The following is an 11764-nucleotide window of genomic DNA, read 5'->3' as shown; positions in this document are numbered from 1 at the left end:
TTGTTGATGAAGAAGGGGATGCCTTGGGCATCCCCAAGCTTAGACGCTTGAGTATTCTTGAAATATGAAGGGATGAACCACGGGGGCATCCCCAAGCTTAGACTTTTCACTCTTATTGATCATATATCATCCTCCTCTCTTGACCCTTGAAAACTTCCTTCACACCAAACTTCTCATAAACTTCATTAGAGGGGTTAGTACTCAAAAAAACTTTAATCCACTTTAGCCCTGTAGTGACACATTGCAAGAACTCAATAAAACATTAGCTACACCTCTCCATGTCTAGAAAGCCTCACTTAAAGTCCACAAGAGACAATGCAAAAAACGGAGACAGAATCTGTCAAAATAGAACAGCCAGTAAACACGAATTTTTAAGAGGTACTTCCGTTTCTCAAATTAGAAAACTCAAAACTAATGAAAGTTGCGTACATATCTGAGGATCACTCACGTAAATTGGCAGATTTTTCTGAGTTACCTACAAAAAATCCTACCTAAATTCGTTACAGCAAGAAATCTGTTTCTACGCAGAAATCCAAATCTAGCATCAACCTTCTATTAGAGACTTCACTTGGCACAACATTGCAATAAAATAAATATAAGGAGAGGTTGCTACAGTAGTAACAACTTCCAAAACACAACAAAACAGTAGCAAAATAAAAGCATGGGTTATCTCCCAAGAAGTGCTTTCTTTATAGCCATTAAGATGGGCTCAGCAATTTTAATGATGCACTCGCAAGAAACAAGAGTTGAAGTAAAAGAGAGCATCAAAGGAAAGTATGAAACAAATTTAAGCCTAACCCACTTCCTATGGGAAGGAATCTTGTACACAAATAAATTCATGAGGAGCAAACTGACAAGCATAGGAAGATAAAACACGAGTAACTTCAAGATTCTCAACATAGAGAGGGGAAACTTAATATTATTAAGACGCATATAACCATGTTTCTCTCTCTCATAATAACTTTCAGTAGCATCATGAACAAACTCAACAATATAACGATCACATAAAGCATTCTTATCATGAGTCTCATGCACAAAATAATTACTACTCCCAACATAAGCATAGTCATTCTTATTAATTGTAGTGGGAGCAAATTCAACAAAGTAGCTATCATTATCACCATAATCATCAAATATAGGAGGCATTGTATAATCATAATTAATTTTCTCCTCAATAGTAGGTGGATGATAGTCATCATTGTAATCATCATATATAGGAGGTAAAGTATCATCAAAGTAAATTTTCTCCTCCATGCTTGGGGGACTAAAAATATCATGCTCATCAAAACCAGCTTCCCCAAGCTTAAATTCTTCCATAGCATTAGCAATAATAGTGTTTAAAGAGTTCATGCTAATAACATTGCTACAACTATTTTGCAAACAAAGTTCCATGGGTTTTTTAATTTTCTCTTCAAACACCTCATGTCCTAACTCAAGATAAATACTATAAAGATCTCTAATATTTTTGTTGTTTTCCATTAAGCCTAACTAGTGAAAAAAAAGATGCAATTGCAGGATCTAAAGGAAATAGCTTCGAGCACTCACACACCGGCAACAATGCTAGGAAATAGCTTAGTAGTCGGAGGATGTGAATACCTTTTACCTTACCTCCCCGGCAACGGCGCCAGAAAATAGCTTGATGTCTACGCACGCTTCTATTCCTGTAGACAGTGTTGGGCCTCCAAGAGCAGAGGTTTGTAGAACAGCAGCAAGTTTTTCTTAAGTGAATCACCCAAGGTTTATCGAACTCAGGGAGGTAGAGGTCAAAGATATCCCTCTCAAGCAACCCTGCACAAGAAGTGTCTTGTGTCCCCAACACACCTAATACACTTGTTAGATGTATAGGCGCACTAGTTCGGTGAAGAGATAGTGAAATACAAGTAATATGGATGTATATGAGCGGTAATAACAATCTGAATAAAATATGGCAGCGAGTAAACATGCATTAGAAGAGTAAATAAACGGAGTTTCGATGCTTAGAAACAAGGCCTAGGGATCATACTTTCACTAGTGGACACTCTCAACATTGCAATCATAAAGGAATATAAATAAGCACTTCACTATGCTATTCTGAATTACTCTCTGGCAAGATAACGAACACTAATTCATCATGTAGGCAAACCTTAAAGATGTATTCCCAAGTACTAATAAACACCCCACGCTGTCACTGTGAGCATTCATAGGAGGTACTAACACACCACAATTTCATAGAGACATCCAACTCAAATCATAACTCAGTGAATAAGTATTCTGTGAAATATAGCCTAAGAGACCCACACGGTGCACACACTGTCACCTTTACACACGTGGGACAAGGAGTCTCCGGAGATCACATAAGTAAAATCCACTTGAATAGCATAACGACATCTAGATTACAAAGCTCATCATGTGGATCTCAATCATGCAAAGCAACTCATGAGATCATTGTATTGAAGTACATGGGAGAGAGATTAACCACATAGCTACCGGTACAGCCCTTAGCCTCGGGGGAGAACTACTCCCTCCTCATCATAGGAGTCAGCAGCGTCGATGAAGATGGAAGTGGTGTCGATGGAGATGACTCCGGGGGAAATTCCCCGTCCCGACGGCGTGCCGGAACAGAGACTTCTGTCCTCCGAATTGGAGTTTCGCGATGGCGGCGGCTCTGGAAGGTTTTCTGGTGTTTCATCAATCCGTGTCGAGGATTTAGGTCAGGACGGCTTAAATAGGCGAAGAGTCGGAGCCGAAAGGGCCACGGGGCCACCTCACAGTAGGGGGCGCCCCCCTAGGCCGCGCCGCCACCATGTTTGGGGCCCCCAGGGCTCCCCTCTGGTCCCACTCTGGCTCTCTGGAAGCTTCCGGGAAAAATAAGGTTCTGGGCGTTGATTTCATCCAATTCCGAGAATATTTCCTTACTAGGATTTCTGAAACCAAAAACAGCAGAAAACAGGAACTGGCACTTCGGCATCTCGTCAATAGGTTAGTTCCAGAAAATGCATAAATATGACATAAAGTGTGTATAAAACATGTGAGTATCATCATAAAAGTAGCATGGAACATAAGAAATTATAGATACGTTTGAGACGTATCAATGCCCCGTCCGTCGAAGGCGGCCGGTGGGGTGTGGTTGGCGCACCTTTGCTCCATCTCTTCGCGCGGAGAGGTGGTCTCGGCCGGTCACGCGCGGGCTGGCGCAGCGGCTGTTCTTGCGTGGTGACGGGATGCCCATGGTGGTGGAGTGGCGGGACATGGCGTCATCTTGGTTCGTCTTGGCTGGAGGACCGTGGCGGCTGCCTTACATCGATCGACACCCTCCCCTCCCAGTGAAGACCAGTAGTGCGGGGCTGCTGGCTTGGCTTCAAATAAAGATGGTTTGGTCCTAGGATCCCTTTCACGCCATCGCGAATATCTACTTGAGGCCTATCTTCATTGATTGGCCGGAGTGTCGAGTTCCGGAAGGCCTTGCCGGCGAACTCCAATGGACGACAAGCCGGAGATTGCCGGATCAGATGGTATTCGATAGCACGCAACCATGTTTTTTTTCTGACCGTTTGGTTTCAGAGTGAGTGATGTGAAACTCTACTGCCATCGTGGGACATGTCTTTAGTTCCATGGTGAAGTTAGTCGTGAAGAATGGCAAGAAAGTCAAAATCTGATGACTGATAATGGTGGTTCGAGTCCTAGTGATGATGAGGATTTGGTTTGGTGATTTATGACTTGGAGCAGCAACATTGGCAAGTGAGGGTGGCAACACAGGAGAAATTTCGAGGCTGAACTTACAGGGCGAAAACCTAAGGTCTAGCCTTAATTAGTTGTGTCTGGCAATGACTTTGTTGAAGGCATTATTTTGTGAGCGCGGACTTTCTCCTGCGTGAAAACCTATCATTTATGATCAGGACGATGACAACGCTTGTGCACTGTTCCCTTCTCGAAGGCGTTGCTTTTGGAGAAGATGAATTTCTTGTGCTGTCTTAGAGGTGTTTGGTTCGTTGTTACAAGGAATAGATTAGCAGGGCTTTTCTTTTCAGTAATTCTTCTTTCTTTCTTTTTAGTTATGTGCATTTGTATTGCCTTTAGGTCATTGCGTTGTTGTAGAGGCTGAATGTAATTGATATCTTCGCGATATTAATATATTCCTTTTGTTGAAAAAATATATTTGGAGTAGTTGGTAGCTACTCGCCTTCCCTCATTTCATTCGTATATATAGGCCGGCAGGGGGTAGTACATGCTCACACAATCATATACGCATAGATGGTATATATGCTGAAGCCAAGACCTAGCTAGCTAGCACATGATCTTGAGTGTTGCCGGGAGTTATAGATCGAAAGATTATTAGCATGACGAGGCGCAAGATTGTGATTAGGAGGATTGAGAACATGGGTAAGAGGCAGGCCACCTTCTGCAAGCGGCGTAGTGGCCTGCTAAAGAAAGCACAAGAGCTGGCCATCCTCTGTGATGTCCAGGTCGCCGTTATCGTCTTCTCCTCCACCGGACGCCTCTACGAGTATGCCAGCTCCACCACCACCACCACCACTTCCATGGCCATGGCTTCCATTCTTCAAAAGTATCGATCTGCACAGGAGCAGCAACAGCTGCTGAATCCAGTGTCACAACTCATGGTATGCATGCATTGAGTTTGCAACCCTAGCTTGCTAACTAATCAACCCCGATATTCTAGAACATATTCCAAAATACACGACGCCTTAGATATATAAAAAAATTGTTTCCAAGATACAACTTTGGCTGTCATTTTCCCATACAAAAAAGTAGAATAACAAAGACAAAATTCATGACAAATGTAAGGATACTACTATGATTCGACCAATCCCAACGATCTTTTTTGCATAATGTTATTTGAATTCAAGAAGTTTGTCTCACGCTTTCTAGGCAGAAGTAATACTCATTTACACCCATTTACTTATCTCATCGGCATTTACTCGATCTTGTGCATTTAGTATAGTATATAATTGTACTGCTAGCTACACCGTAGTCCGTAGGTCAGCTAATTAAGATATTCTTTTCTTATTTGGAAAATATCCATGCCAGTTTTAACCTTTTGTTATTTGACAAAAAATACATTAATTTAGACAGCAATTTTTGTAACGAAATTGTGACCATAGCAACTTAACAGTATTTTTCTACTGATAAAAACAAATTCCCTTTTTTGTTAGTTTTGGGAAGGTGAAGCACAGAAATTACAGGAAGAAATGCAGATGCTTCAAGAGCATCATCGGTATAAGTTCTTAATTTTACTTCCAAAACTATCTATCTACTAATATAAATCAGTTCGAGAAAAGACAGAAAAACATTAAAGTGACCACCCCCATTGCTTGGCTTCCAGGAAGCTTATGGGGGAGAGACTATCAAACTTAAGAGTCAAAGACTTGTGTTTGTTGGAACATCAGTTGGAGAAGATCTTACACCGTATTAAAGAGAATAAGGTAGCACAACTTCTTTCAGTCGATCTGTTCTTACTCTTAACGATTATACCTTCCCACCATAATTACTATGCTAATTAACTTTGTGTCTGCTAACTGCTGTAGGAACAACGTTTTGCCAGTCTAATTCTACAACTCAATCAAAAGGTTCGCCAATGTTTGTATCACAGGCCCATGCAAGTTCACTTAATTTCCTTCTCACATCCATAAATAAAGTGAATATATATGTAGGGATGCATCTTCCATCAAGAGAGTATTAAACTCACCGAGGAAATAAAGCTTACCCATGAGCACAACATGGAACTAAAGAACAAGGTAACTAACTGAGTTCATTCTGTACATTACATGATCTTTTGGTTTAGATTAATGGTGATGCTGGATACTGGTTTCAGCTTTCTGTGTTGAATGGCTCTACTAAGGGTGCAGCATGCTATCCTCCAAGGCAGAGGATGACAAGTACTATGGAGCTTTAATGCTTCCAATTATATGTCAAGTACTACTTAACCTGACATCCTCCTCTTGTACTAGGCGAATTAAACAGACTGGTTTGTGCATCTTAGATGCAGATGTAAGGAGTTAACTCTTATATAGTCGTATCGTATTGAAACGGTGCCTGTAATCGAAGTGTATAGCCGAATAATTAATGTGAATGTACATGTATTGATCATCTACAACTAGCCTATGATCTAAATATATATATGCTTTTCTTTAATGTTCCTGAAGAATCCGAAGTACTTTTCAAGTACTACCCAAGATGAAAAATAAATTAAAGAGGCTGTTGGCTGGAGAAGAAAATAAAGCGCGGCAAGGAGAATGAACGACTCTAGCTTTATCCATCCATCCCCAAAAGCCTGAAGGTACACCTGAGCTGATTCAGCAAGGAAGAAAAAATAAACCTAGTATTAGCGTTGGTTGCATCATTAAGGACCACTTTACTAAATTAAGTTCAAGTGGTGCCATGACCCGGAGCACCAAATCTGGAAGGAAATCATCTTTAATTTAATTAATCGAGTACTGGTTCGAATCGAGATCGAAACGCTGTCACTCACATGGGCTGCAACATTTTTGCATCGTTCTATATGCCCACTTTCCTTGGGCAACCTTAAACGTACTTTTTTAGATGAGGCAAGTGTACTCACCAATCCAACAACCTTAAACAACATGTTATTAGGAAGTTATTTACAACCTGGTCGCTACCCCGAATGGTAACGTTCCTGCAGTGCCTACGTACGTACTCCTGTAAGTACGGTTACAGACGATTATAGTATTAAAATCAGAAACAACGAATCATTTCAAAGTGTGTTGATCACGGGAGTGGTGTTTTGGAACATGAGAGCATATGCTCCCTATATTTTAAAATGCATCTTAGACATATTTTAAATTTTAAAAAAATTGAAACAAAAAATTCGCACGTACATCTTCACGTCTAAGCGCTCACAAAGTCGTTTCATAAAAAACAAACTTATCATGTGACGTGTGTAAAAAAGACAAAATTCAGTGCTAAAAACAATGTTTTTCACAAGATAAATTTTCTCTTTTTTACATAGGCTACAAAAAATATTATTTTTTCGTGAAACTTGACGCACACACATATATTATAGAGATGTACATGTATAATTTTTATTTAAAATTTTTCCACACTTCAAAATATGTTTTCTTGGTAGAGGGGGCATACGCACCCGGGAGCCGAATTGAATTTCCGGTTGATCACTTGAATTATAGAGTTTCATACACATTGTAAACTAACAAAAAGTTCTTAAGTGTGCTGATCACTTGAAATATAAAACCCATTGACATTATGTACCACCACAGGAAATATATTTCTTAAAAGGAATGTAAAAACCTGAAGCATTTGTTAGCAAAGAGACGATTTATTAACGTGGCCGAGTCGTATCAAAGAAGCCACAAGATTTATTGGTTTCTGGTGGATCTATTACTTTTCAGCCGCAAGATTTGGCATCTTAACTACCCACCATAATGTCAGAAGTACGATAGTGGCATGACAGGTCTTAGACTAGTCATAGTGGGGAGTAACTGTGGGGACCCCGGACTAGCTGTCCGAAATTCCCTGTTATGTATACAGTTCACGATCCCATGATCAGTGCATCGTGAACACATAACCGAACTGATATCAAATTTCACCATCCATTACAAAGCGGAATAAGAAAATTACAACATGGTCACACGACCGATAATTACATAATAGCCTCGAATGGCCTAACTAAACATCAGAGTAGCATCATCACTTCAGCAGCGCAGTACCCAAGTCATCTGCCATAACCCTACAGGCAACTGACTGGGAAGACGTTCCTAGCTCGCATAGACGTCGCCAACTCCTGCTTCATCCGTCGTGTTCCTCCAAGTCTGGCCAAGTAAATAGCCAGGGACAAAGCCGTGAGTACATTTGGAATTGTACTCGCAAACCATCAAGAAAGATGCTAACAGAGCTAACTAAAAGAGACAAGAGAGGAAGAATAGTTTCTCTTGTGGATATAGCATGCACAAGAGCGTCAGTTTCTCTTGTGGACATAGCGTGTGAAAGAGAATCAGTTTCTCTTGTGGATATAGCATGCCGGCATCGCAAGTGATGCGGACACTAAAGTGGTACTATGGCATGTCTATATCTTTATTGAAGAAGATACTTCAAAAGGTAGCTATGACATATCTATATCTTTATTGAAGAAGAGTTAGCATACCGCCATCTCAGGTGATGGGGATACTAGGGAAGTCCTATGACATCTCTATATCTTTGTTAAAGAAGAGTTCCTCTACATGAAACATTAGGAAAGATTTCCCCACTTGGTCTTATTTTCCCACGACCATCTCCATATGGTCGACACACGCCCTTTTTCCGTACCCTTCCGGTACATCCAACACAACACTTTCTTTGCAAAGCATTTATCAAAACAAAACTCAAGCCCCGGTAAAGGTAGACCTTTGCAACCCGTCCATGACCGCGGACGCGGCTATTCGAATAGATTTAACTCTGCAGAGTTTGCGCACTTTCCCCACAAGAACTGATAAATCCGCCGGGATCATCCCCGGATCGTCATACGAAAGTATGCGAGACTCGAATAATCAGTCATAGTCTTTCGCCCATCTCCCTTGGCACAAGTCCTTCCCTGCGGGCTTACCCCTTCCCGGCACCCCGGCAGCATACCTCCTTTTGAGCGTATCTCCGGCGCCACGACGGAAGACCCTCAGTAATCGTCCGGCTATCAGTTAAGACAGTGTATTGCCTCCTCCAGAGCGCAACCCGGCGTCGGAGGTCATCTTGACCCTCCCTAGAGAGTTGTGAAGGGTGCTTATGCCAATTTCAACAGACTACGGACTAAGCCCGTGCCCACTTTGGATAATGTGGTTGCGCGAATAAAAGTTGGGCTGGTGTACACATATACGCAGTGCCACTTTTTAGAAACCATCTGTTTTTCCCACAACACCCTGGTGTTCCACGAACAGCCATAAACCACTTTCCCAAACATCCTTATCAAGATCCTTTGTTTTTCTTAAACCATACACTTGGGCTAACACACCCAAGGTTTTCATAAACATTTACAACAAGGTAAACCTTGAGGGGTTCCCATCCTAAAATTTCATGAGTAGGAGCTACTAAATAACATGGCCGAGATGTAGATCATCATCTCAAGAGGGAATAGGTGGGTGACATAAAAAGGGGTTCTTACTTGCTTAAGGTAAGCATGTAAGATGATAACATAGGGGGTGGATCAAACTTTCAGATTTGTGGTGCTACTATTCTACTAGAGTGGGGTGGTTGTGATACCCAACCATTTTCAAGGGAGTACGCGGCATACTTCTCTCAATTTGAGAAACACACCAAGCATCATGACTTTGATACCTAATTAATTAACAAGGTAGGGGTGTGGTGCAATAATAATTATGGATGGTATATGCTCGGGTTGAGCACTTATGAAGACTCAAGGTAATAGCATGGCCGTGACACCATGCACCTCTCCCATGTGTGAACCAAGATGAAAAACCACCACAAGGAACTATTCCTATTACAACCATACATATATCACAAAAAGAGATCACCACATAAAGAGAGACAAGATGCGTAGGGATATCAACAAATGGCATCCAACACCACATCATTCAGAGTTCAAAGATGGCTTGCCTTGGCTTATTTGTCCCTGGACTTCTTCAACTTCATCAATATAAGAATCCCGTCAATATAAATAAAATCCTCGTCCGATTCCACTTCTTCTTCTTCTCCGGAATTGTTCGCATCTATCGCCGGAAAATATAAAAGGAACACAATCAATCACATTGCACCAACAAAACAAACATACAACAATCAACAACTAACCAATCAAATAAGGGCCACTATACAAAGGACTTATAGATACCACAAAACAACTTTAAGAGAACCCATTTTATTTACCTAGTAAAGGTATGAGAGTATCACAACTTAGCAATTGCCTCTCTCGGTTATCACCATGGTATAAACCAAACATCCCCTGGTAGATAACATCATAAAGAGGACAAGAGCATTAGTTTGACATCAGATGCATTCACAAAACATTTTCAAACATTTTTGGAAAAGTAGAAATCAGTTTTCCTAATTTAATTTGCTCACTTAACACTACACAAGATTAGGAAGCAAGCAAGATACCACACCATTTGAAAACTCAAGCAAAACAATAGAACTTGTTTAAGTTGCAAAGGTTTTGTTTTTCAATCATAAAACAAAGGTTGCCCATTTCTAATAAAAAGAGTTGGCCAAGGGTTTTAAATAAACCGAAAAGTTTTGCTTCAACAACTCATGCAGCACACACATGTTATTTTCGGTAACCAATAAGCATGAACAGAGACTAACAGTATTTTTCCTAGAAGGCCAGTACTAATACAAGACTAACCCAATTGGATTCACTCAAAAATATTAAACCTACAATTTTAGGAATTTCTTTGAATCTGACTGTACAGAAAACAAGATCTGTAAGCCATAAATCGTAGAAAAATCCTAAAAATATGAGGTCACTGGCATTTGAAAGATATTTAAACAGAGATTGACACACAATTGGATTTGGGTTCAAATTGTTTCTGAAACTCTCACAAATGGATTTACAAATTTACTGCATGTCTGTACCAATTTCTTTCTCTCTGGAGTTACACAACAGATAAATGTTTGAAACTTGTTTGAGATGATTAAGAAAACATTCAGCAATCCTACAGAATTGGAATCACTCAATTAGGTACAAAATTGGATTTTTGATGAATTAAAAGCTAACAGCCATGTCTGCAGAACACACAGAACAAGTTTAATTCACCACAAATCGTACATAAATCATAAAAATATGAGGTCAGCTGCATCTGAAAGGTATTGAATAGGTGGTTCTTACCCAGTTGGTTTCATTCAAAAATTTGTCCCCAAGCTCCTGGTTTAATTCGACAAAGTCAGATCTGACCAGATCTTGATCTGTGAACCATTTCAGTTTCAGGAGGTCAATCGAAGTGAAACCACCGCCAAAATGAAGGTACTGAAGAGGGCTTTCACCCACAGTTGAGTTTGCTCAAAAAGGTTTTGTAAAACGGGAGAAATCTAACAAACAGTGACTCTGCATGTTTTCAGGACTTTATTTACCATGCAAAATCCGTAACGAATTTGAGGATGAGACCAACGCCAAGTTGTAGATCATTTCAATACCTATCTGTAGAACTTTGAATCACTCGATTTGGATCTGCACACAAGATTTGGCGGATTTTACAAGTTCGTACCAGAATCTGAAACAGCAAGATACAGAAATTACAGCAAGATTTTGGACGAACTTTGCTCAAGAGTTTCAGATCTGAGGATAGCTCAACCTTCTCCATGCTTGGACCAACATGCACCTGCATCAAGATCCAATATGGTGAGAGGAGAAAGGAGAAATAGGGCTGGATTCATCAAAGATTAGGGGAGAAGAGAGTGAGAGGGAAGCTCTCATGGTGAGGGGAAGCTTGAGGGAGGAGGGGAGCTTCATCAAGGTGGATTTCCATGGCCATGGCCGGCCATGGAGCTTGGGAGGAGCAGCAGCTCGTGGGTAAGAGGTATGAGAGGAGTGTGAGGGAGTGGAGGAAGGAGTGGGGAGTGAAAAATGAGAGCAAAGAGAGGAGGGGGTGGCCGGCTATGAGGTTTTATAGAGGGAGAGGAGTTGGCTGCCTCTTTCTTGATTGGTGGAGGTGGGTGGCTGCTCATTTAGTGATTGGGCTAGGTGGGAGGCAAGGCTTGAGAGAGAAGGAAATGAGGAGGCATGGCTGGCCGAATATGTCATGCATACACCATTTGGCCGGCTCCATTCTTGTCAATAAAAAAAAATGAACAATGTGAGAGATATAGAGATGGAGGA

At 40.9% G+C, this 11764-nt stretch overlaps 1 protein-coding gene and 1 long non-coding RNA gene across 2 annotated transcripts; one reads left to right on the top strand and one right to left on the bottom strand.

Moving 5' to 3' along the window:
- The first annotated feature begins 4316 nt into the window (after nt 1-4316).
- Nucleotides 4317-5890, top strand: LOC127303343 (MADS-box transcription factor 23-like). The gene is made up of 6 exons (XM_051334085.1): nt 4317-4598; nt 5151-5212; nt 5321-5420; nt 5523-5564; nt 5649-5732; nt 5780-5890. The coding sequence occupies exons 1-6, from the start codon at nt 4317-4319 to the stop codon at nt 5888-5890; spliced, it is 681 nt and encodes a 226-aa protein (XP_051190045.1).
- Nucleotides 5891-9557: 3667 nt separating this feature from the next.
- Nucleotides 9558-11544, bottom strand: LOC139829859 (uncharacterized). Its single transcript, XR_011745939.1, has 5 exons — nt 11241-11544; nt 11020-11159; nt 10778-10854; nt 9820-9895; nt 9558-9665 (listed from the first exon to the last, which is right to left on the bottom strand). It is a non-coding gene; the product is annotated as an uncharacterized lncRNA (long non-coding RNA).
- Between the last annotated feature and the right edge of the window lie 220 nt (nt 11545-11764).

Source organism: Lolium perenne, chromosome 5 (genome assembly GCF_019359855.2).
Source record: "Lolium perenne isolate Kyuss_39 chromosome 5, Kyuss_2.0, whole genome shotgun sequence".
Classification (NCBI taxonomy): Eukaryota; Viridiplantae; Streptophyta; class Magnoliopsida; order Poales; family Poaceae; genus Lolium; species Lolium perenne.
The sequence above is the reverse complement of the archived record's forward strand: the minus strand, read 5'-3'. Positions and strand labels throughout refer to the sequence as shown.